Source organism: Microplitis mediator, chromosome 1 (genome assembly GCF_029852145.1).
Source record: "Microplitis mediator isolate UGA2020A chromosome 1, iyMicMedi2.1, whole genome shotgun sequence".
Lineage (NCBI taxonomy): Eukaryota > Metazoa > Arthropoda > Insecta > Hymenoptera > Braconidae > Microplitis > Microplitis mediator.
This window is the reverse complement of record NC_079969.1, coordinates 2,015,891-2,042,994: the sequence shown is the minus strand read 5'-3', so window position 1 is coordinate 2,042,994 and position 27,104 is coordinate 2,015,891. Positions and strand designations below refer to the sequence as shown.

Sequence of the window (27,104 nt, the reverse complement as noted above, 5' to 3'; positions counted from 1 at the left end):
GTTTAGGTGACTACTGAAGATAAATTTTTTTTTTTCGAACTAATTTATTTTTATCTTTGAAAAGTAATTAAATAATTTTTTTAGAAGTCAATAACACTTCAAGGTTATGCTTTGTCGTTAAATCTTATAATAAAAAAAAAATTACCGAATTATAATTTAATTAAATTTTTATTTTTGACTAAAAATAGTTTATAATTACTTTAAATCGGTATTTAATGACATGAAAGTTATCGATAAAAAAGTAATACTGGGAAACTCGTGATGTAATTTTATGAAATTTAAGTACCCACATCATTACATTTTCGATGAAAAAAAATCCAGTTAATTATTATTATTATCATAATTAATTTTTTCTAAATTTTTTTTTTTTAAATCGATATTTTCTTGTTGTTATTGAGTAAATTTCGAGTAAAACGAGTACCTACATCGATATATTTAAAAAATATTGGCGATCAAAAGTCGAACCTGGCCATTAATCATTTAATTAGTTAATGACATTAACAAAAATTTGAAAATGGTGTCGTAAGTATTAATTTTGCGCGGAATTTCATCAAGAATGTAAGAAGTCTACTTATTTTTCCGTTAAAAAATTTTTGGTTCAAAAGTAATGGACATTAATCATTAATTAATGATTAAAATGATTAATTGGTCATGTGCCATAATGTACCGTTGCGTGTACTTATTATACTGGAAATTCTAATCAGAACACAAGAATGCTACTCATTTTTCACCAGAAAAATTTTGCATACAAATATTCGTGCATTAATCATTAATTAATGGTTAAAATGATTAATAAGTTATTTGTCGTAATGTATAGTTGCGGGTATTCATTTTACTGGGAATTTTACCAGGTACGAGAATATGATATTCAATTTAATCATAAGTCGATTAATCATATATTAACCATGTGATTAGCGAGTTAATTAAATTTGTTTTCCAAGAAAGAAAAAGTTTTTTTGATTAAAATTCAGGTATTTATTGGCACTGTTATTTAGATACATTTTTGTTAACATATTTTTCATTTATTAATTATTAATTATTTTCAATAATATTATTAATTTGATTAACAAATGGAAATACTTTGATGACGCCACCCCTTGCTGAGCATTCAAACTTAGTGAATCCAACGATAATACGACCATTGACAATTGGTGATGATTTACCGACCTATTAATAAAAAAATAGTTAATTTTTATTGTTATTAATTTAAAAATTCTGATTTAAAAAAATTACTTTTCGTGAACTATCTTGTCCACATGCGAGAGTTTGATCAATAGTTCTACACTTTTCTTGGTCAATAATCGATATTAATCTGTCGAAAGTTCCTTTGCGGTTTTTTCCCATGACACCGGGACACATTGAGCTCCATCCGAATGATTCATAAACGTCATTGGTTTGAATATTTGACGAAGGTAAAGTAAAGATTTGAATATTTTCAGTTATTTCATTTTGTAACTAAAATACAAATTTAATTTTAATTTTGAATAATTGAATTTTTATAAATCGATTTTTTTTCTTATTGATTTCGATAAATCAAATTTTTATCGATTTCGACTTATCAATTTATTATAAGTTTTGAGAAATCGATTCCGATTGAGTTCAAGATATCGATATCAATACATCGATTTTTTAATCAATTTCAATAAATCGAATTTTTTATTCGATACTTTCAATCCAGATTTCGATATATCGAATTATGGAATCGATACATCGAATTATAGAATCGATATATTGAATTATGGAGTTGATACATCAAATTAATGATTCGATGAATTGATACCTCGAATTATAGAATCGATCAATCGAATAATGGAATCGATACATCGAATTATGGAATCGATATATTGAATTATGGAATCGATATATAGAATTAATAAATCGATCAATCGAATTAATAAATCGATCAATCGAATTAATAAATCGATCAATCGAATTATGGAATCGATACATTGAATTATAGAATCGATATATTGAGTTGCGGAGTTGATACATCAAATCAATGATTCGATGAATCGATACCTCGAATTATGGAATCGACACATCGAATTATGGAATCGATACATCGAATTATGGAATCGATATATTAAATTATGGAATCGATATATTGAATTAATGATTCGATGAATCGATATCTCGAATTATGGAATTGATATATCGAATTAATAATTTGATAATCGAATAAACAAATTCGATGTCACTTACAGTAACAACAGCCAAATTATCCCCAACATTATCAACTTTTTCAACTCTACGGTACGAATTTTCTTGGTCCCAATCGACAGCCCCAGCAGCGACCGCCACCAACCTCTTATTCAAACCAATCCTACAAGACCTAGCAATCAGCACATGCTTCTTGCTGACCGGCACACCAACGCACCCATAGTAATTGGATCCATTCTCCTCGCTAACGATCACCGAATCAGGGAATCGCATCCCCACATATTTTATCGTCATCCAACGATAGTTATAAGTGTCTCGATAATTAAAATCATTTATACCACTCGGATACTCAGCATGCTGCTCATAAAGATCGTCTGCATTTCAATTAAAAATACAAATAAATTCAAATAAATAAAATTAAATTTATGAACAAAAAAATCCTACCTTGCGCAGCAGCAAAAGAAACGAGAACACAGACAATTAAAAATTTAACGGACATATTATTTGAATTATTTCGATACTTCCGAAGCTTTATTCTAATACCGACTATGATTTTCCTTCGATTTCCCGCTTATTTATACGAAATTTTTTGTATTGTTTATTATCAATGGCATGACAAATAGTGTCATTGCCTGTTAAAATATCTTATCAGCATTGAAAAAATATGTGGTTATTAATAATTGGACATATAAAACATATGAGTTGAATGTGTTGTTTGTTTGATTTAATGTCAAGGTTGAAATCGTTACTTTGTTTGAATTTATCTATACAAGTGTTTTTTTTCTAATATTTTTCGAGTCTATTATTTGGTAATTAATTGCCATGGACTAAATAAATACAAATAAGTATTGATAAATTATATTTGATATATATATTTATCCAAATGTAATAAATTGATGGAAAAAAAAGAGCCCTGATTAAACAAAATGATTAAAAATGATTTCACACGTTAAATGTCCATAAGAGACAGGATTAGAAATGATTTGAAGGATTAAAAAGTATTTAAAATGATTAAAAAACAAATCATTTTAAATACTTTTTAATCATTTGTTTTAATCAGGGAGATGTTTTTACGCAAGAAATTTTTAACTTCCCGCTAAGAAAATTGTAAATTTTCAAAAATTCGGGAAGTTATTGGTTTCGGTCCGATTTACGAAAATCGAATTTCCATCAGATGTCGACGTTTCGAGGTCCTAGGAAGCTATCCTGACTAATTTCACGATGATGTCCGAGTGTATGTATGTGTGTACGTACGTACGTACGTACGTACGTACGTACGTACGTATGTATGTATGTAAATATTCATAACTCTTGAACGGATGAACCGATTTTGATCGTTGAGGTGTCATTCGACGCGGCTTGTTAATGTCTTGAGGCCGTAGAAATTTGAACTTAATCGGTAGGGTGCGTTCAGAGATATTTCAAAAATAAAATTTTTTTAAAAATGTTTTATTTGAATAACTTCCAATTTGCTCGATGGATTGATTCCAAAATCTAATCAGCTCTAAAACTCTATAAGCCGCGTCGAATGCCACCTCAACCATCAAAATCGGTTTATTCGTTCAAGAGAAACCGTTGACGAAAGAATTCAAAAAAAATTTTTTCCTTGGTTTTTTTGAAATTTCTCAAAAACGGCTGAATAAATCAATTTCAAAATTCGACCAGCTTTAGAACTTGATAAAACGCGTCGATTGCCACCTCAACCAACAAAATCGGTTAATTCGTTCGCGAGATATCGTGGAAGAAAGAAATGCTAAAAAATGGTTTTTTACAAAACAATGGCATACAAAAGTATTTGCGAGCTCGAAGAGCTCGAAAATATATTCACAATAATGTTTTCGAGCTCAGCGAGCTCGAAAACAGCGGGAAGTTTTGGGGCTGGCCCGCAGGGTCAACTGACAGACCGATTTTTTTTTCGGCATTGAACTGAAAACAAAACTTTTATTAGGACGAGAAAAAAATTTGCCGACGCAATTGATGGTTGTAAGGATCATTTACTGTTAAGTGAACAGAAGGTAATTTAGCCTTGAAATATTTTTAGGTTATGAAAAAAAAAATGGAGTTGATGTGATTACGATAATTTTTTTTGTCAATAAGTTGACTTCAATAGATTTATAAGCTTTGAAAAAATATTCATAATTTTGAACGAGTCATAAAATGCAGTATTAGTTTCTGTATAAATCAATACTGTTAGAAGTAATTATTGGCTCGAAGGCCATAGTTAGAAGGAAGAAGAACTGGCAATCCGTCGAACTAAAAGCAAATACATGTAATACTATTGATCGTCACACATTTCAATTTAAGTTTACTTTTAAACTATTGTGTTTAGTAAATTTTAAAATATAAAATTTATCTAATATTTAACGCAGGTTCCATAGTATTTGAATGAACAAAGTAAATTCGGTCAATTTTTTATAGAAATGGGTTTTTAAAGCTGGGGCGAACCCAAATAGCGTGAAAAGGTATTCCGCTATTACTGATTTTTGTTCCTAATGGTCCAATTAATTTAAAAAAAAATTAATAAAAATATATTTAACAATAAGCAAAATTATTAAATTTAGACCCAACTAATAAATGGCTTAGAGTGACCAGCATTTTATACAAACTTACGAAGAAAAATAAATAGTTCTATGATGGCCATTTTTTTACTTCTAAAATCGCAGTATTTTTTACTATTATAAATATACATTTTTTAGAATTGTATTTTTCATAAATCGATACTGTTTCAAGCAATTATGAAACTTCTAGTCTACAATTCCATGCAAGAAGAAATAGTGAAGTAGCGAACCGAAGCCAAAATGGCCACCAGAATTGATCGAACGATATGCGCACGCTCTTTATTTATCACCACGTAAACTTATGGTAGCCAATAGCTTTGTTCTCCAGTCCCTTCTTCTCGAATAATATCTTCGCGAAAATGGGAAATATGCAAATATCGTTACCGCGCAGGTCGAAATTTTGACAATATATATAGTCCTCCTTGACAGGAAGAAATCATTGATTCGAAAAAAACCGTCGAACGTAGTCGTCACTATTAAATATAATAATTATTTTTTAATTGTGCAAAAAAAGTGATCAGACAGCAGTCTTTCAATTATTGGCTAATTCATTTATTTAGACATTATTATAAAATTAAAACAATTTAATTATTTTAAATTCAAATTTTAAAAAATTTAATAGTTTAATTATTGTGAAAATTTGACAAAAATAATAACAATGATGTTGATAAAAACTATTATATTGAGTGGATGGTTCGCCAGTGTTTCGTGCTACGAATTCAAAAACTTCAAATTACCATCAACAAATCCTCCAATCACAGACACAGATATGGTAATTAAATTTTTATTGATCTATACATTGTCATTATTTATCCTATTACCACTATTGAATTTTTTTTCCTTGTTTGATTGTTTTCGAACAGGCTCAACTTTTTGAACTTTGTTTTGCAAATACAACAAATCCGATAGTCATAACGGAAAATTTGGTAGAGACATTTCACAAAAATTTGCCCATCACAATAAGGGCACCTGTCATTATCATCAACGAAAACTTTATCGCTAAAGACATTCAACTGTACAATCCAACTTATCCGATGTATATTTTATCGGTGTCGAGTGCTAAGGAGATGTTCAAACTCTTAGTAAAATTGCATCATTCACCGTTATGGAGCCGAAAATCCAAAGTTTTTGTGATTTTCGAAACCGACAAACCTTGCGTGAATTCATGGGAAATTCTCAAAAGACTGTGGCGGTTTCAAGTGTTATCAAGTATCATAGCATGCTCCGGAACCAGTAATGAAACAACCCTTTTTACTTATAATCCATTCACAAAGCGAGCACCCGATCCTTGGGTCGACAATAACATGTATTATTTTGACTTCTATAATCGACCAGTGTTTCTTTTCAATCAATCTTTTTCAAACGGTAAATACCCTTTCTTATTATTATAATTATTAACATTATTACCCCCATAATTGATAAAACACGAACGTTTCATTTTCTTTTGCAGATCATAAAATATGTGAGACTCTCTTCTTCGATAAAACTGAATTTCTTGATGGCTATCCCGTCAATATTGCCGCAACTTATAGCACTACTGATTTGCTACTCCGTGTCGTATTTAATTCTTTAAACATGACTCCACAAGTAACTTACTTTGGTAATAATATTCACAAATTGTTTTGGTCAATAGTGACTGAAAAAAATGATATCTGTACCTCATACAAATACGATATGGACCCTCGTAGTGTAGACACAGTGCCACTGAAGCGCGAAATATATTTTATCATAGTAACACAAAAGGCAAATTTTCTATCAGCATCTGATGAAATTGCAAATGTAATCGATATCAATGGAGCCATAGCGATAATTTTTCTTCTTCTTCTAATTACCCTCTTGATTGTGTTGCACAATGAGTATCAGATCGGATTGGCTGTTCTGGATGTCCTGAAGCTGCTGATGAGTATGGGGATCGATGCACCCCTTGACCGTCTCGCCATGAAAATCACCTTCTTCACGGGATTTTTTTTCGTTTTTTTATTTAGTCCATTGCTTGAGGGACAATTATTTGCCGTATTAACTCGCCCGCCGACTTATAACATCGAGTCTCTTAAAGACTTGTACGATCATAAGTATCACGTATATTGTCCAACGATAGTTGAGGATCATATTATGGAAGAGCAATTATGGAATACTGTTGAGGCCAGGAAATATTTGCATTCAGAAGATTCCTTTGACTTTTTCGGCGATTGTTTGACACGAGTCAGCACAAATAATACGGTTGCATGTATATTACCAGATGAAGTATTAATTAACTATGCTCTCAAAAAAAATTTGCATATATCAGAACGTTTCATGCTGAAAGTATCAGGTTTTTATCAGACGACTCACGATTGGGTTCTGGCGGATCGATTTTACCATAAAGGATTAAATTTTCAAGAATCCGGGATCTTTGATCGACTAAGTAGCATTTCGCTGAAGAATCCACTGAAGAAGATAAAAGCTAAGGAAAGACTTAAGAAAATCGTTGATTATCAAACAATTGACGCTGTAGATTTAACGTATTTATATGTATTTATGGCATTCTTTCAGTGTTTGGCCATTATTGTTTTTGGTATTGAGTATATTATTGGACGTTATCGCCGTCCAAGACAATAACAAATAAAGATCCATTAGCTTACGAACAATGTGTGTTATTAATAAAAGTGCAGTCGCGCGTGCTCGGCTTAATAAATTCGACCACTTGGATTGTCTTTCATTCACAAAATTTAAGGTCAATTTATTTTAATTAGATATTTTATCAACTGTAGACTTATACAATTCGTGAGTGTGAAATCCAACATTTGACCATCGGATTTATTCTATATTTGATAATATTTATCAAAGTGACTACTAACATAATTTTCAAGTATTTAAATATTATTTAAGGGACTGTAATGATTATAATACTAATCAAATATACATGTTTCTCACTTCCGTTCGTGTTGTGATATTGTGTGAATTTATCTCTAAATGATGAATGTAAATTGTCTTTTATATAAAAAATAATTATCTTATTGAGGTACCACAGAATTAATTCATCTCCGACTTCACCATGATTCCAAGTAATTTATCGACTCCTAACGAATTAATTGATGTATAAAGTAGATATAGTTAGAAAAGGTACAACTTTTTACGCGCTTAATAGAGTGGGAGTTTAATTTTTTGTGGAGGTATAGAGGGGAAAAATTTAATTATTGACTTTGTGATTTAGAAAAAGATTTTGCAAAATAGGGTTATAATTATAAATAAATCTTTGCTCTTCTAAGCTTGTAGTTTATCACTTAGAGTTATAAATTATTATTATATTATTGAATAAATCATAACTATAGACAAAAAAACATTTTTTTAGTGTTGAATCAAAATTAAAAAGTTTTTTTTCGTTTACCAACTAGTAAAATTCAAAATGTCTATTATTTGGTCATTAAATGCCATAGACTAAATAAATTTAAATAAGTATCGATAAATTAGAGTTGATGTTAATATTTATCCAAATGTAATAAATTGATGGGAAAAGAAGAGATGTTTTTACACAAGAAATTTTTTTCAGCATTGAATTGAAAACAAAACTTTTATTAGGACGAGAAAAAATTTGCCGACGTAATTAATGGTTGTAAGGATCATTTACTGTTAAGAGAACAGTAGGTAATTTAGCCTTGAAATATTTGTAGGTTATGAAGAAGAAAATGGAGTCGTTGTGATTACGATAATTTTTTTGTCAAAGAATAGACTTCAGTAGAATTATAAGCTTTGAAAAAATATTCATAATTTTGAACGAGTTTTAAATGCAGTATTAGTTTCTGTATAAATCAATATTGTTAGAAGTAATTAGTTAGCTCGAAGGCCATAGTCAGGAGCAAGGAGAACTGGCAATCCGTCGAACTAAAAGCAAATACATGTAATACTATTGATCGTCACACATTTCAATTTGAGTTTACTTTTCAACTATTGCATTATGTGAATTTTAAAACATAAAATTTATCTAATATTTAACGCAGGTTCCATAGTATTTGAATGAACATAGTAAATTCGGTCAATTTTTTATGGAAATGGGTTTTTAAAGCTGGGGCGAACCCAAATAGCGTGAAAAGTATTCCGCTATTACTGATTTTTGTTCCTAATGGTCCAATTAATTTAAAAAAAAATTAATAAAAATATATTTAACAATAAGCAAAATTATTAAATTTAGACCCAACTAATAAATGGCTTAGAGTGACCAGCATTTTATACAAACTTACGAAGAAAAATAAATAGTTCTATTATGGCCATTTTTTTACTTCTAAAATCGCAGTATTTTTTACGATTATAAATATACATTTTTTAGAATTGTATTTTTCATAAATCGATACTGTTTCAAGCAATTATGAAACTTCTGGTCTACAATTCCATGCAAGAAGAAACGGCGACGTGGCAAACCGAAGCCAAAATGGCCACCAGGATTGATCGAACGATATGCGCATGCTCTTCATTTTTCACCACGTAAGCTTATGGTAGCCAATAGCTTTGTTCTCCAGTCCCTTCTTCTCCAATAATTTCTTTGCAAAAATGGGGAAATATGCAAAAATCGTTCCTGCGCAGGTCGAAATTTCAACAATATATGTAGTCCGCGACGGAAAAAAATTATTGATTCGAAAAAAACTGTCAAACGTAGTTGTCACTATTAAACAAAATAATTATTTTTTAATTGTGCAAAAACGAGATCAGATAGCAGTCTTACAAATATTGGCTAGTTCATTTATTACGACATTTTTATAAAATTAAAACAATTTGATTATTTTGAATTCACTTTCAAGTCAACTCAATAATTTAATTGCTGTAGAAATTTAATAAAAATAATCACGATGATGTTGATAAAGAGTATTGTATTGAGTGCATTGTTCGCCAGTGTTTCGTGCTACGAATTCAAAAACTTCAAATCATCATCAACAAATCCTCCAATCACACACACAGATATGGTAAATTAATTTTTATTGATTAATTTACTGTCATTATTTATCCTATTGCCACTATTGACAATTTTTTTATTTATTTGGTTTCCAACAGGCTCAACTTTTTGAACTTTGTTTTGCAAATACATCAAATCCAATCGCAATAACTGAAAATTTGGTAGAGACATTTCAAAAAAATTTGCCCATCACAATAAAGGCGCCTGTCATTATCATCAACGAAAATTTCATCTCCAAAGACATTCAGCTGTACTATCCAACTTACCCGATGTATATTTTATCGGTGTCGAGTGCTCAGGAGATGTTCGAACTCTTATCAAAATTGCTGTCTTCACCGTTATGGAGTCTAAAATCCTCATTCTTTGTGGTCTTCGAACCCGAAAAATATTGTGTGCATTCATGGGAATTTCTCGATGCGCTGTGGCAGTTAGGATTGTTATCATGTATCATAGTGTGCTCCAACAACGATAATGAAACCAGTCTGTATACTTATAATCCATTCACAAATCGAGCACCCGATCCTTGGGTCGAAACTAATATAAGTTGGCTCGACCGACGTAATCTACCATTGACCCTTTACAACCAATCTTTTTCAAACGGTAAATACTCTTTCTTATCATCATAATTATTATCATTATCACTATCTTAGCTAATAAACGACGAAAATATTTTGAATTTTTTCAGATTATAAAATATGTGAGACTCTGTTTTTCGATAAAACTAAAGTTCTTGATGGCTATCCCGTTAAAATCGGCTCACTAAACTTAATGAAATCTAGAAATTTAGATACCATACTTGATTCTTTAAACATGACTCGACAAACAATACTTTTTGATTCTCAAAATTTCTCAAAGGCACTATTACTACTATCCGATGGAACTTACGATTTGACACAATTTACCCTGGGCTTTTCATGTCCTGGTTATTTAAACACGGTGCCATTTATGCAAGAATTATCTTATATCATAGTAACACAAAAGGCAAATTATATATCAGCATCTTATGAAATTGCACATGTATTCGATATTAATGGAGCCATAGCGATAATTTTTCTTCTTCTTGTAATCACCCTCTTGATTGTATTGCACAATGAGTATCAGATCGGATTGGCTGTTCTGGATGTCCTGAAGCTGCTGATGAGTATGGGGATCGATGCACCTCTCGACCGTCTCGCCATGAAAATCACCTTCTTCACGGGGTTTTTCTTTGTTTTCATCTTTAGTTCATTGCTTGAGGGTCAATTATTTGCCGTATTAACTCGCCCGCCGACTTATAACATGGAATCCCTTAAAGATTTGTACGATCACAAGTATCACGTATATTATACGTCGAGCCTCCGTGAATATATTTTAGAAGAGCAATTATGGAAAACTGATGAAGATATGAAATACTTACATCCCATTCTCGAATTGGACCCTATAGACGATTGCGTGAAAAAAGTTATCGAAAATAATAGAGCTGCGTGTATGGCTCAAGATTGGCAACTAATTGACTACGCTGTTAAACATAATTTGCATATAGCACAACGAGTCGTGCTGAAAACACCGAGTTTCTATCATACGCATCTATTTTGGGCTCTGATGGATCGCTTTTACCATGAATCGTTGAACCTACAAGAGTCAGGAATGAACGTTTTCACAACACGCCTGATAAAATCACGGAAGAAACTGAAAGCTATAAATAGACTTAGTAGAATCGTTGATTATCGAATAATTGACGCTGTAGATTTAACGAATTTGTATGTATTTATGGCATTTTTCCAGTGTTTGGCAGTTATTGTTTTTGGTATTGAGTATATTATCGGACGTTATCGCCGTCCCATACAATAAAAAATAAAAATCCGTTAACTTAAAAAAATTGTGTGTTATTAATAAAAGTGCAGTCGCGCGTGCTCGGCTTAATGAATTTGATCACTTGGATTGTCTATCGTTCACAAATTTTAACGTCAATTTACTTCAGTCAAATATTTTATCAATTATCAGCTTACACAATGTGTGAGTGTGGAATAAAACTTTTGACTATCGGCTGTTTATTCCATAATAATATTTATCAAAGTAACCGCTTACATAATTTTTGTAAAATCAATTAAAAAATACGAAAAATTGTGATCAGTGAATAAAAACCAAAAAAATTTGAAAACGCATTTTTTAATTATTTTTTCAATCCTATGTCATAAATATTATTTTTTTCAGTTATTGTTACTATGTCAGGTTTGTTTTTTCTGCTGATCGATTACCTTGAAAGTTATAATGGAGGGTCTAGGTTTCAGTCACGTGAAAGAAGAAATGGAGATGCGTTAAACTAAAAGCACAAACATGTAACACTATTGATCACATTGTTTTTTGCAATTATATTTATGAGAATGGATCAAAAATATAATTTTTTTTTCACTGTCAGCTTTCAAAAAGTAAGTATATAGTAAAAATATATAATCACCGGAATTTTGAGCTCAGAAACTCAAGATTAAGCTGTCGTTCAACGCTTTTTAAAAGCTTTTAAAAAAAAAACAAAAATCGGGCATAAATTTTTTTCAAATTTTTTGGGCAACTTATTTTATAAGAATTATATCTTAAAATATCAGTTTCGAGTGGTTTCTATTCATTGTTATCTCAAGGCTAATTATTGCATCAAATTTATTCGGCAGGGACCATATCATTAATTTGATGTTCAATTGATGGTTGTAAAGTTCGTTACTGTGAAGTGGACAGAAGTAAATCTAGCTTCGAAATATTCTCAGGTTATGAAGAAGAAGATAGCCATCATTGTGTTAGCGATAACTCTATTGTCAACGAGTTGAATTCAATAGATTTATGAACTTTGGAAAAATATTTATTATTTGTTACGAGTTATGATACGCAGTATTAGTTTCTGTATAGATCAATACTGTTAGAAGTAATTATTAGCTCTAAGGCCATAGTCAGAAGCAAGAAGAACTGGCAATCCGTAGAACTAAAAGCAAATACATGTAATACTATTGATCGTCACACATTTAAATTTGAGTTTACTATTTAACTATTGCATTATGTGAATTTTAAAACATAAAATTTATCTAATATTTAACACTGCATACTTAATAATCGGATGACAATTGTAAATTCGGTCATTTTACTGCGGAAATGGACCTCCAAGATTACGGGGCCAGCCCAAATAGCGTGAAAGGGTATATTATTGCTATTGCTTATTATTGTTCCTAATGGTCCAATTAGTTAAAAAAAAAAATTAATAAAAATACATTTAAGAATAAACAAAATAATTAAATTCATACCCAACTAACAAATGGCTTGAAGGGAGCAACATTTTATACAAACTTACAAAGAAATATAAATAGGTCAATTATGGCCATTTTTTTATTAAATCACATCATTTTCAACTATTATAATTACAAATACATTTTTCCAGAATTGTAATTTTCATAAATCAATACTATTCCAAGTAATTATGAAACTTTCAGTCTACAATCATACGCAAGAAGAAACGGCGACGTGGCAAACTACCGCCAAAATGGCCACCAGAATTGATCGAACAATATGCGCACGCTCTTCATTTTTCACCACGTAAGCTTATTGTAGCCAATAGCTGTGTTCGCCTGTCCCTTCCTCTTGAATAATATGTTCGCGAAAATGGGAGAGTATGCAAATCTCGTTGCCGCGCATGTCTAAATTTCGTCAGTATATATAACCCTCCTCGACGGGAAGAAATCATTAATTCGAAAAAAATTGTCAAACATAGTTGTCACTATTAAATAAAATAATTATTTTTTACTTGTGCAAAAAAAGTGATCAGACAGCAGTCTTACAAATATTCGCTAATTCATTTATTTAGACATTATTATAAAATTAAAACGATTTAATTATTTTAAATTCGATTTCAAGTCAATTTAATAATTTAATTGTAAAAATTTAATGAAAATAATAACAATGATGTTGACAAAGAATATCGTTTTGATCACATTGTTCGTAAGTGTTTCGTGCTACGAATTAAAAAACTCCAATTCATCAACAAAAATCCCTCCTATCGCACACACAGATATGGTAACTAAATTATTATTGATTTATATACTGTAATTATTTATCCTATTGCTACGATTGATGTTTTTTTTCGTTTGTTTTTTTTTTCAACAGGCTCAACTTTTTGAACTTTGTTTTGCAAATACATCCAATCCGATCGCAATAACTGAAAATTTGGTAGAGACATTTCACAAAAATTTGCCCATTACAATGAAGGCGCCTGTCATTATCATCAACGAAAATTTCATCGCCAAAAAGATTCAGCTGTACTACCCAACTTACTTGATGTATATTTTATCGGTGTCGAGTGCTCAGGAGATGCACGAACTCTTATCAAAATTGGTTTTTTCACCGTTATGGAGTCTGAAATCCCTATTTTTTGTGATCTTCGAATCCGAAAAACATTGCGAGCGATCATGGAAAATTTTCAACGAACTGTGGTTGGCTCAACTGTTATCATGTATCGTAGTGTGCTCTCCAACCGGTAATGAAACCAGTCTGTATACTTATAATCCATTCACAAATCGAGCACCCGATCCTTGGGTCGAAACTAATAGAAGTTGGCTCGACCGACGTAATCTACCATTGACCCTTTACAATCAATCTTTTTCAAACGGTAAATACTCTTTCTTATCATCATAATTATTATCATTATTACTATCTTAGCTAATAAACGACGAAAATATTCTTTATTTTTCCAGATTATAAAATATGCGAGACTGTCTTTTTCGATAAAACTAAAGTTCTTGATGGCTATCCCGTTAAAATCGGCTCACCAAACTTCAGAAAATCTACAAATTTAGATACCATGCTTGATTCTTTAAACATGACTCGACAAACAATACTCCTTGATTTCCATAATTTCACAAAGGTACTAAAACTACTATTCAATCGAAATTATGATTTGACACAATTTACCGTGGGCATTTCATATCCTGGTATTTTACACACGGTGCCATTTATGCAAGAATCATCTTTTATCTTTGTTACACAAAAGGCAAATTTTCAATCAGCATCTTATGAAATTGCAAATGTATTCGATATTAATGGAGCCATAGCGATAATATTTCTTCTTCTTCTAATTACCCTCTTGATTGTATTGCACAATAAGTATCAGATCGGATTGGCTGTTCTGGATGTCCTGAAGCTGCTGATGAGTATGGGAATCGATGCACCCCTTGACCGTCTCGCCATGAAAATCACCTTCTTCACGGGATTTTTGTTTGTTTTTTTATTTAGTCCATTGCTTGAGGGTCAATTATTTGCCGTATTAACTCGCCCGCCGACTTATAACATGGAGTCTCTTAAAGACTTGTACGATCATAAGTATCACGTATATTATATGTCGGGCCTCCGTAAATATATTTTAGGAGAGCAGTTATGGAAAACTGACGAGGATATGAAATACTTACACCCCATTCACGAATTGAACCCCATAGGCGATTGCGTGAAAAAAGTTATCGAAAATAATAGAGCTGCATGTATGGCTCAAGATTGGCAACTAATTGACTACGCTGTTAAACATAATTTGCATATAGCACAACGAGTCGTGCTGAAAACACCAGGTTTTTATCATACGCATCTATTTTGGGCTCTGATGGATCGCTTTTACCATGAATCGTTGAACCTACAAGAGTCAGGAATGAAAGTTTCCCCAACACGCCGAATAAAATCACGGAAGAAACTGAAAGCTAAAAATAGACATAGTAGAATCGTTGATTATCGAATAATTGACGCAGTAGATTTAACGAATTTATATGTATTTATGGCATTCTTCCAGTGTTTGGCAGTTATTGTTTTTGGTATTGAGTATATTATCGGACGTTATCGCCGTCCAAGACAATAAAAAATAAACATCCGTTAACTTAAAAAAATGTGTGTTATTAATAAAAGTGCAGTCGCGCGTGCTCGGCTTAATGAATTTGATCACTTGGATTGTCTATCGTTCACAAATTTTGACGTCAATTTACTTCAGTCAAATATTTCATCAATTATTAGCTTACACAATTTGTGAGTGTGAAATCAAACTTTTGACTATCGGTTGTTTATTCCATAATAATATTTATCAAAGTAACCACTTACATAATTTTTGTAAAATCAATTAAAAAATACGAAAAATTGTGATCAGTGAATAAAAACCAAAAAAAATGTGAAAACGCATTTTTTAATTATTTTTTTAATCCTATGTCATAAATATTATTTTTTTCAGTTATTGTTACTATGTCAAGTTTGTTTTTTCTGCTGATCGATTACTTTGAAAGTTATAATGGAGGGTCTAGGTTTCAGTCACGTGAAAGAAGAAATGGAGATGCGTTAAACTAAAAGCACAAACATGTTACACTATTGATCACAATATTTTTTGCAATTATATTTATGAGAATGGATCAAAAATATAATTTTTTTTTTTCACTGTCAGCTTTCAAAAAGTAAGTATATAGTAAAAATATATAATCACCCAAATTTTGAGCTCAGAAACTCGAGCTTGGAAAAAAAAAAATTGGGCAAAAATTCTTTTCAAATTTTTTTGTGCTACGGCAAACGCTACTATTTGAACAGAAAATTATTTTAATTTTATAAAAATATTTAATAAGAATTATATCTTAAAATATCAGTTTCGAGTGGTTTCTATTCATTGTTATCTCAAGGCTAATTATTGCATCAAATTTATTCGACAGAGATTATATCATTAATTTGATATTCAATTGATGGTTGTAAAGTTCGTTACTGCGAAGTGAACAGAAGTAAATCTAGCTTCGAAATAATCTTAGGTTACAAAGAAGAAGATTACGTCATTATTGTGTCGGCGATAGTTTTTTTGTCAACGAATCGACTTCAATTTATAAACTTTGAAAAAATATTTATCATAATTTACGAGTTATAAAACGCAGTATTAGTTTCTGTATTGATCAATACTGTTAGAAGTAATTATTAGCTCTAAGGCCATAGTCAGAAGCAAGAAGAACTGGCAATCCGTCGAACTAAAAGCAAATACATGTAATACTATTGATCGTCACACATTTCAATTTGAGTTTACTTTTTAACTATTGCATTATGTGAATTATAAAACATAAAATCTATCTAATATTTAACGCAGGTTCCATAGTAATCGAATAGTAATAGTGAATTTGGTCTTTTTTCCATACGGAAATCGACCTTTAAAGTTGCGGCGCCAGCCCAAATAGCGAGGAAGAGTATTTTGCTGTTGCTAGTTTTTGTTCCTAATGGTCCAATTAGTTGAAAAACAATTAATAGAAAGATATTTAACAATAAGCAAACTTATTGAATTTAGGCCCAACAAACAAGTAGCTTAGCCCTGGTTAAAAATACTGAGTAAAAAGGTTTAAAAGTGATGAAATTCGAATTCTTTTGAATAATTTCAATTTTTTGTTTGTATATATAGATATACAGTTTGCATGGAGTGGCCGCATCTCAATTTTTTCCAATCAGTATTTTTAACCAGGAAGAGTGACCGGCATTTTATACAAACTTACAAAGAAAAATAAATAGTTCTATTATAGAAATTTTTTTATTTATAAAATCGCAGTATTTATTACTATTATAAATATAAGTTTTTCCAGAACTGTATTTTTCATAAATCAATACTATTCTAGTCTACAATTCTATGCAAGAAGAAATGGCGACGTGTCAAACCAAAGCCAAAATGGCCACCGGAATTGATCGAAATTTATGCGCAGGCTTGTCATTCGACCACGTAAGCTTATAGTAGCCAATAGCTTTGTTCTCCAGTCCCTTCTTCTCGACCAATATCTTTGCGAATATAGGAGAGTATGCAAATATCGTTTCCGCGCATGTCGAAATTTCAGCAATATATATACTCCTTCCGGGCGGGAAGAAATTATTAAATCGAGAAAAACCGTCAAACGTAGTGGTCACTATTAAATAAAATAATTATTTTTTAATTGCGCAAAAAAAGTGATCAGACAGCAGTCTCACAAATATTGGCTCATTCATTTATTTGGATATTATTATAAAATTAAATCAATTTAATTATTTTAAATTCAATTTTGAAACAATTTAATAGTTTAATTATTGTAAAAATTTAATAAAAATAATAACAATGATGTTGATAAGGAATGTTATTTTGAGTGCAGTGTTTGCAAGTGTTTCATGCTATGAAATGAAAAACGGCAACTTACCACTAAAAAACCCTCCAATCACACACACAGATATGGTAAATAAATTTTTATTGATTTATATACTGTCATTGTTTATTCTATTACAACTATTGAAGTTTTTTTTTTTGTTTGTTTTCCAACAGGCTCAACTTTTTGAACTTTGTTTCGCAAATACATCAAATCCAATCGCAATAACTGAAAATTTGGTAGAGACATTTCAAAAAAATTTGTCCGTTACAATAATGGCGCCTGTCGTTATCATCAACGAAAATTTCATCGCCAAAGACATTTAGCTGTACAATCCAACTTATCCGATGTATATTCTGTCAGTGTCGAATTATATGGACATATACAGACTTCTCTCAAAATTGATTTATTCACCGTTATGGAGTCGAAAATCCAAATTTTTTGTGATCTTCGAAACCGACAAACCTTGCGTACATTCATGGAAAATTCTCGAAAGACTGTGGCGGTTTACTGTGTTATCAAGTATCATAGCATGCTCCGGAACCAGTAATGAAACAAGCCTTTATACTTATAATCCATTCACAAAGCGAGCACCCGATCCTTGGGTCAACACTCACATGTATTATTTGGACTTCGAAAATCGACCAGTGTTTCTTTTCAATCAATCTTTTTCAAACGGTAAATACCCTTTCTTATTATTATAATTATTAACATTATTACCCCCATAATTGATAAAACACGAACATTTCATTTTTTTTTGCAGATCATAAAATATGTGAGACTCTCTTCTTCGATAAAACTGAATTTCTTGATGGCTATCCCGTCAATATTGCCGCAACTTATAGCAATACTGATTTGCTACTTGATGTCATATTTATTTCTTTAAACATGACTCCACAAGTAACTTACTTTGGTAATAATATTCACAAATTATTTTGGTCAATAAAGGGTGGAGAAAACGATATCGCTACCTCATACAAATACAGTATGGACCCTCGTAGTGTAGACACAGTGCCACTGAAGCGCGAAGCATATTTTATTATAGTAACACAAAAGGCAAGTTTTTTATCAACGTCTTATCAAATTGCAAATGTAATCGATATAAATGGAGCCATAGCGATAATTTTTCTCCTTCTTCTAATTACCCTCTTGATTGTATTGCACAATGAGTATCAGATCGGATTGGCTGTTCTGGATGTCCTGAAGTTGCTGATGAGTATGGGGATCGATGCACCCCTTGACCGTCTAGCCATGAAAATCACCTTCTTCACGGGATTTTTTTTCGTTTTTTTATTTAGTCCATTGATTGAGGGACAAATATTTGCCGTATTAACTCGCCCGCCGACTTATAACATTGAGTCCCTTAAAGACTTATACGATCATAAGTATCACGTATATTGTCCATCGATAGTTGAGGATTATATTATAGAAGAGCAATTATGGAATACTGTTGAGGCCGAGAAATATTTGCATTCACAAGATTCACATGACTCACTCGGGGATTGTTTGAAACTAGTCAGCACAAATAATACGGTTGCATGTATATTTCCAGATGAATCATTAATTAACGATGCTGTCAAAAAAAATTTGCATATATCAGAACGTTTCATGCTCAAAGCATCAGGTTTTTATCAGACGACTCACGATTGGGTTCTGGCGGATCGATTTTACCATAAAGGATTAAACTTTCAAGAATCCGGGATCTTTGATCGACTAAGTAAAGTTCCCCTGAAGAATTCACTGAAGAAGATAAAAGCTAAGGAAAGACTTAAGAAAATCGTTGATTATCAAACAATTGACGCTGTAGATTTAACGTATTTATATGTATTTATGGCATTTTTCCACTGTTTGGCAGTTATTGTTTTTGGTATTGAGTATATTATCGGACGTTATCGCCGTCCAAGACAATAACAAATAAACATCCATTAGCTTACGAACAATGTGTGTTATTAATAAGTGCAGTCGCGTGTGACCAGCTTAATAAATTCGACCACTTGGATTGTCTTTCATTCACAAAATTTAAGGTCCATTTATTTTAGTTAGATATTTTATCAACTGTAGACTTATACAATTCGTGAGTGTGAAATCAAATATTTGGCTATCGGCTTTATTCTCTATTTAATAATATTCATTCAAGTGACTACTTACATAATTTTTTAGCATTTAAATATTATTTAAGGAACTGTAATAATTATGATTATAATCAAATTTGTAGGTTATCTATCATGTGATCGTTTGTAAGACGCGAGGAGTGAAGATTGGTGCCCGAGCCGAACGCTAGGGTACCAACATGCGAGCGTCTTAGACTCGATTGTACTAGATAAATACATTAATTTTTTCACAGATATTCAAAATTTACTACATCTAGTCTCTATAAATGGCAGGTTATAACTCTGATTTATTTATTTATTTGGTAAGATTGTTTTGAGAATTTCGCGTGCCAAATGCCAAAAGGGCGTATAAAAGTTATACGCCCTTTTGGCTTTGAAGAACCAAAAGGGCGTATAATTTTTTTGTTTTTGGTGCCAATCGTTTTGTTAACATGTTCTAAGCCTAAAAATAAAAAAAAAATTCCAAAGCCAAAAGGGCGTATATCTTTAGATACCCCCCTTTGGCGTCAGTACGTCAAACATTTTTTTTGCAGATCTTTACGTTTCGAGCGATTCTAAAAAGAATAACAAAAAAAAATTTTTTTATACGCCCTTTTGGCATGGAACCCTATCTAACTGCTGTAATACGCCCTTTTGGCATTTGGCACGCGATTTGTTAAAAATGAGAGAGAAGTCAGTAAGTGTGATTCCTGATTAAAAAACTGAATTCGATCGAATTAAACAGAATTAAATTTTTAATTCTATTTAATTCAGATAAATTCGGTTAATTCGGTACTCAACTTAAAAATGAATTCTGTCTAATTCGGCAGGAAAACCAGAATTTGTCAAAATTAAAACGAATTAAAATAATTCTATTCGGTTTAATTCTGATTAATTCGAAAATAATTCTCCACTTTCTGGTTCTGAATCCAAATTAAACTGAATTAAAACGAATTTAAAATTTTGAAATCGGTTTTATTCTGTTTAATTGAAATTCAAATTTTCAATTCAGTTGAATTATGTTTTGCAGAATTCGACAGAATATAACAGAATTAAAATTTTTAATTCGGTCGAATTCAGTTGTTTAATCAGGGATGATTAAAATGATGATAAATTTTGTCACAAGATGGCTCGTTGAGTTGCTTCGATATTTTTTGGTCATTCGCTATCGCACATGTAACCAAAAAATATTTTTTGATCTGTTGATAACGTCACTATTAGAACAATTAGGTATTTTTTTTACCAGCTGTATCTTATCTAATATTTTTAGCTGCCGGCTGTGGGCGCTAAATGTCGTACATTTCAAGTGTCTCACAAAAATACATTTTTGAATACCAACTAGTGACATTAAAAATGTCTATTATTTGGTGATTAATTGCTATGGACTAAATGAATTCAAATAAGTATTGATAAATTATATTTCCTATTAATATTTATCCAAATATAATAAATTGATGGCAAAGAAAGAGATGTATTTATAAATATGTGTATACACAAGAAATTTTTTTCGGCATTGAACTGAAAACAAAACGTTTATTAGGACGATAATAAATTTGTCGTCGCAATTATTGGTTGTAAGGATCATTTACTGTTAAGTGAACATAAATTAATTTAACCTTGAAATATTTGTAGGTTATGAAGAAAAAAATGGAGTTGTTGTGATAGCGATAATTTTTTTGTCAACAAATTGGCTTCAATAGATTTATAAGCTTTGAAAAAATATTCATAATTTTTTACGAGTTATAAAACGCAGTATTAGTTTCTGTATGAATCAATACAATTATTTAGCTCGAAGGCCATGGTCAGACGCAAGAAGAACTGACTATCCATAGAACTAAAAGCAAATGCATGTAATACTATTGATCGTCACACATTACAATTTAAGTTTACTTTTTTACTATTGCGTTGAATAAATTTTAAAATATAAACTTTATCTAATATTTAACGCAGGTTCCATAGTAATCGAATGGTAATAGTGAATTTGGTCATTTTTGTACGGATATAGACCTTCAAAGTTGCGTTTTGCTATTGCTGGTTCTTGTTCCTGATGGTCCAATTAGTTGAAAAAAAATTAACAAAAATATATTTATGAATAAACAAAATTATTGAATTCAGATCCAACTAACAAATGGCTTAGAGGGACCAGCATTTTATGCAAACTTACAAAAAAAAATTAATATATCTATTATAGCCTTTTTTTGTTATTTCTAGAATCGCACCATTTTCAACTATTGTAAAAATACGTATTTCCGGATTTTGTTTCTCATAAATCAATATCATTCCAAGCAATTATGAAACTTCTAGGCCACAATTATATGCGAGAAGAATTGCGACGTGGAAATCCAAAGCTAAAATGGCCACCAGGATTAATCGGATTATATGCGCACGCTCTCTATTTATCACCACGTAAGCTCATGATAGCCAATAGCTTTGTTCTCCAGTCCCTTCTTCTCGAATAATATCTTTGCAACAATAGGAAAATATGCAACTATCGTTTCCGCGCATGTCGGAATTTCGACAATGTATATACTCCTTCTTGACGGGAAGAAATTATTAATTCGAGAAAATTCGTCAAACATAGTTGTCACTATTAAATAAAATAATTATTTTTTAACTGCGCAAAAAAAGTGATCAGACAGCAGTCTTATAAATATTGGCCAATTTATTTATTTAGATATTATTATATAACTAAATCAATTTAATTATTTCAAATTCTATTTTGAAACAATTTAATAGTTTGATTATTGTAAAAATTTGATAATAATAATAACAATGATGTTCATGAGGAATGTTATTTTGAGTGCATTGTTTGCAAGTGTTTCATGCTACGAATTAAAAAACGACAACTTACCACCGAAAAATCCTCCAATCACATACACAGATATGGTAAATAAATTTTTATTGATTTATATACTGTCATTATTTATCCTCTTACACTGTAAAAATAGCGGTGTTAAAAATGGTGTCACACGTTTTGGTCCCAAAACATTTCATCCCCGACACATTATCCGCACGACTAATCATCCTCGGACAATTAATCCCCGACAATATATCTGTGAGATAAATCATCCCGACGACTGTTCATCTTATGACATCTTAACCATGACAATCTACCTTATATTGATAATTATTTCTAATCATTTTTTATTTTAATCAATATTTGTACTATTATCAAGCACATCAAATCCATAAAAAAAATTATCTATACTTTTTTCCATCAACCGAATATTATGTAACTTTGAGTTTAGTAACCCAATGATTTAATTGAAACAACAACAATAATAATAATAATAAGAATAATTACAATAATAATAACGATATTATCTAAAAAATCATTTAAATGTAGTCAAATATCGCGACTTCTGGATATTATGTTGTCTTGTATATTCAGTTGTTTTATATAAGTGCCTTAAGCAATTGTGATACTAATTAGTTACCTATATTGATCGCTAAAAATTAATGTTAATAAGTAATTAAGAGATAATATTTTATTATTAATATAAAGTAAAGAATTATTAACGATCGATTATGTACTATGGTGCTAAATGATGTGGTTATGAGAAAGTGTGTATTAAAATTATATTGATAAAATGTTTATAATTAACAATATTTATAGCTGGTTTATTGTATTTAATATTTTTATTAAAGTATCAATTGTCCGACAGGTAAATTATCGGGTATTATTTGTCTAAGTGTAAGTTGTCATTGTCATGAATCGTCGCGAGGATGAATTGTCGGGGATGAAATGTTTTGGGACCAAAACGCAGTGAACCGTTAAAAATGGACTCATTTTAACTCCGCCCGGTGTTAAAATAAAATTACACCGGTGTAGGAGGAGTAATTCACCGGTGTTAAAAATACCAGTGTTAAATCAGGGTAACCGGTGTAAAAGCGGAGTAAATTGCGTCCGCTTGGAGTATTAACTTTAAAGATTACACCGGCACACAAAAAAAAATAAGTTCTCTGTACTTTTGACGGGACCGATTTATTCCCATGTATTTTGACCCGCTGAATCCGAATCCGAGGTCCGTTTAACCCGTACACCCTCAGATTTTTAGAAAACATTAAAAAACCTCAAAAACACACAAAAATCGACCGTTTTTTAAATTTATAAATTTTTTTAACCCTAACTAAGCATGATTTTTATGTATTTCGGTCCTCCACATATTAACCTGAAGTTTATTTAAAACATTAGCCATTTAAAGTCTGAGTAAATTCCAAAAAACCCCAAAAAATTGCAAAAAAGCAAAAAAATTCTTAGTATTGTGATGAAAAAAATTTTTTGAAGCATATTAAAATTTTTTTATGTTTTAGGCCAAAATATTTTTTATATATATATCACAGATCGAACAATATGATTTCTTTTATTTATTTCGATTTAAAAATTGATTTTTGTTATACCAAATTTTATTTATTTCGATTTTTTGGGAATTTTTGCCATTTATTAAAAACTTTAGAGATGTCTGAGCCATGGATGTTCGAGAATTATATGTGACAGATAAACATACATGAAAATAATTATTTATTTAGCCCTATAAAATTGTTTTCATCACAATACTAAGAATTTTTTTGCTTTTTTGCAATTTTTTGGGATTTTTTGGAATTTACTCAGACTTTAAGTGGCTAATGTTTTAAATAAACTTCAGGTTATTATGTGGAGGACCGAAATACATAAAAATCATGCTTAGTTAGGGTTAAAAAAATTTATAAATTTAAAAAACGGTCGATTTTTGTGTATTTTTAAGGTTTTTTAAAGTTTTCTAAAAATCTGAGGGTGTACGGGTTAAACGGACCTCGGATTCAGATTCAGCGGGTCAAAATACATGGGAATAAATCGGTCCCGTCAAAAGTACAGAGAACTTATTTTTTTTTGTGTGCCGGTGTTATAAAACACAAAAAATGTCAGTTCTTCATGGAAATTAATAAAAAATATCATTTATTAACAAGTATAGTGATCGAGTAAATAAAAATATTCACGAAGTAAAATATTTTAACATCGGTAAAGAATATCTACACCGGCGGCGGCGTTATTTTAACACCGGAAAATTTTTTTTGACACCGGTACAGAATATTTACACCGGCAGCGGCGTTATTTTAACATCGCTTTCGGGGGTAAATTTAATACCGATAATTTTAACACCTACACCGATTGGACTTACCCCGGTGATTTTTTACAGTGTACATCTATTGAAGTTTTTTTCTTTGTTTGTTTGTTTTCCTACAGGCTCAACTTTTTGAACTTTGTTTTGGAAATACGTCAAATCCAATTGCTGTAACAGAAAATTTGGTAGAGACATTTCACAAAAATTTGCCCATTACAATAAAGGCGCCTGTCATTATCATCAACAAAAATTTCATCGCTAAAGATATTCAACTATACTATCCAACTTATCCGATGTATATTTTATCGGTGTCGAGTGCTGAGGAGATTTTCGTATTCTTATTAAAATTAGATCATTCACCGTCATGGAGTCGAAAATCCAAATTTTTTGTGATCTTCGAAACCAACAAACCTTGCGTAAATTCATGGGAAATTCTCGAAAGACTGTGGCAGTTCAAAGTCTTGTCAAGTATCATAGCATGCTCCGGAACCAGTAATAAAACAAGCCTTTATACTTATAATCCATTCACAAAGCGAGCACCCGATCCTTGGGTCAACACTAACATGTATTATTTTGACTTCGAAAATCGACCAGTGTTTCTTTTCAATCAATCTTTTTCAAACGGTAAATCCCCTTTCTTATTATTATAATTATTAACATTATTACCCCAATAATTGATAAACCACGAACGTTTCATTTTTTTTTGCAGATAATAAAATATGTGAGACTCTCTTCTTCGATAAAACTGAATTTCTTGATGGCTATCCCGTTAATATCGCCGCAACTTATGATAATACTGATTTGCTACTTAGTGTCATATTTAATTCTTTAAACATGACTCCACAAGTAACTTACTTTAATGATAATGTCCTAAAATTGTTTCGGTCAATAGAGTTTGGATATAACGATATCGTTACCTCATACAAATATAATATGGACCCTCGTAGTGTAGGCACAGTGCCACTGGAGCGCGAAATAAATTTTATCATAGTAACACAAAAGGCAAATTTTTTATCAACGTCTTATCAAATTGCAAATGTAATCGATATTAATGGAGCCATAGCGATAATTTTTCTTCTTCTTCTAATTACCCTCTTGATTGTATTGCACAATGAGTACCAGATCGGATTGGCTGTTCTGGATGTCCTGAAGCTGCTGATGAGTATGGGGATCGATGCACCCCTTGACCGTCTCGCCATGAAAATCACCTTCTTCACGGGATTTTTTTTCGTTTTTTTATTTAGTCCATTGATTGAGGGACAAATATTTGCCGTATTAACTCGCCCGCCAACTTATAACATTGAGTCTCTTAAAGACTTGTACGATCATAAGTATCACGTATATTGTCCATCGATAGTTGCGGATCATATTATAGAAGAGCAATTATGGAATACTGTTGAGGCCAGGAAATATTTGCATTCAGAAGATTCCTATGACTTTTTGGGCGATTGTTTGACACGAGTCAGCACAAATAATACGGTTGCATGTATATTGCCAGATGAAGTATTAATTAACGATGCTGTCAAAAAAAATTTGCATATATCAAAACGTTTCATGCTGAAAGTATCAGGTTTTTATCAGACGACTTACGATTGGGTTCTGGCGGATCGATTTTACCATAAAGGATTAAACTTTCAAGAATCCGGGTTCTTTGATCGACTAAGTAAGGTTCCCCTGAAGAATTCACTGAAGAAGATAAAAGCTAAGGAAAGACTTAAGAAAATCGTTGATTATCAAACAATTGACGCGGTAGATTTAACGTATTTATATGTATTTATGGCATTTTTCCAGTGTTTGGCCATTATTGTTTTTGGTATTGAGTACATTATCGGACGTTATCGCCGTCCAAGACAATAAACAATAAATATCCGTTAACTTAAAAAAATGTGTGTTATTAATAAGTGCAGTCGCGTGTGATCGGCTTAATAAATTCGACCACTTGGATTGTCTTTTATTCACAAAATTTAAGGTCAATTTATTTTAATTAGATATTTTATCAACTATCGACTTACATAATTCGTGAGTGTGAAATCCAACATTTGACAATCGGCTTTATTCTATATTTAATAATATTTATCAAAGTGACTACTAACATAATTTTTAAGTATTTAAATATTATTTAAGGGACTGTCATAATTATAATACCAATCAAATATACA

At 31.1% G+C, this 27,104-nt stretch overlaps 6 protein-coding genes across 7 annotated transcripts; 5 read left to right on the top strand and 1 right to left on the bottom strand.

Annotated features, from left to right (window-relative positions):
- Positions 1-984: 984 nt before the first annotated feature.
- On the bottom strand, positions 985-2,864 carry LOC130663686 (uncharacterized). Its single transcript, XM_057463081.1, has 4 exons — positions 2,605-2,864; positions 2,203-2,534; positions 1,234-1,455; positions 985-1,167 (listed from the first exon to the last, which is right to left on the bottom strand). Exons 1-4 carry the CDS (start codon positions 2,657-2,659, stop codon positions 1,033-1,035), a joined length of 744 nt encoding a protein of 247 aa, XP_057319064.1. The 5' UTR covers positions 2,660-2,864; the 3' UTR covers positions 985-1,032.
- A 2,318-nt stretch (positions 2,865-5,182) lies between these two features.
- Positions 5,183-7,928, top strand: LOC130663576 (uncharacterized). The gene is made up of 3 exons (XM_057462874.1): positions 5,183-5,490; positions 5,582-6,083; positions 6,169-7,928. The coding sequence occupies exons 1-3, from the start codon at positions 5,377-5,379 to the stop codon at positions 7,314-7,316; spliced, it is 1,764 nt and encodes a 587-aa protein (XP_057318857.1). The 5' UTR covers positions 5,183-5,376; the 3' UTR covers positions 7,317-7,928.
- Positions 7,929-9,494: 1,566 nt separating this feature from the next.
- On the top strand, positions 9,495-11,568 carry LOC130663642 (uncharacterized). 2 transcript variants are annotated; one of them, XM_057462993.1, is made up of 2 exons: positions 9,495-9,652; positions 9,741-11,568. In XM_057462993.1, the coding sequence occupies exon 2, from the start codon at positions 10,411-10,413 to the stop codon at positions 11,470-11,472; it is 1,062 nt and encodes a 353-aa protein (XP_057318976.1). In that variant the 5' UTR covers positions 9,495-9,652; positions 9,741-10,410; the 3' UTR covers positions 11,473-11,568. Both variants share the same exon structure in this region, with proteins under 2 accessions (XP_057318976.1, XP_057318986.1).
- Positions 11,569-13,365: 1,797 nt separating this feature from the next.
- Positions 13,366-15,720, top strand: LOC130663568 (uncharacterized). Its single transcript, XM_057462862.1, has 3 exons — positions 13,366-13,674; positions 13,765-14,266; positions 14,352-15,720. Exons 1-3 carry the CDS (start codon positions 13,546-13,548, stop codon positions 15,494-15,496), a joined length of 1,776 nt encoding a protein of 591 aa, XP_057318845.1. The 5' UTR covers positions 13,366-13,545; the 3' UTR covers positions 15,497-15,720.
- Positions 15,721-18,116: 2,396 nt separating this feature from the next.
- On the top strand, positions 18,117-20,132 carry LOC130672505 (uncharacterized). Its single transcript, XM_057477131.1, has 2 exons — positions 18,117-18,431; positions 18,517-20,132. Exons 1-2 carry the CDS (start codon positions 18,128-18,130, stop codon positions 19,662-19,664), a joined length of 1,452 nt encoding a protein of 483 aa, XP_057333114.1. The 5' UTR covers positions 18,117-18,127; the 3' UTR covers positions 19,665-20,132.
- Positions 20,133-21,367: 1,235 nt separating this feature from the next.
- LOC130668589 (uncharacterized) lies at positions 21,368-27,104 on the top strand. The gene is made up of 3 exons (XM_057470950.1): positions 21,368-22,729; positions 25,068-25,569; positions 25,655-27,104. Exons 1-3 carry the CDS (start codon positions 22,616-22,618, stop codon positions 26,800-26,802), a joined length of 1,764 nt encoding a protein of 587 aa, XP_057326933.1. The 5' UTR covers positions 21,368-22,615; the 3' UTR covers positions 26,803-27,104.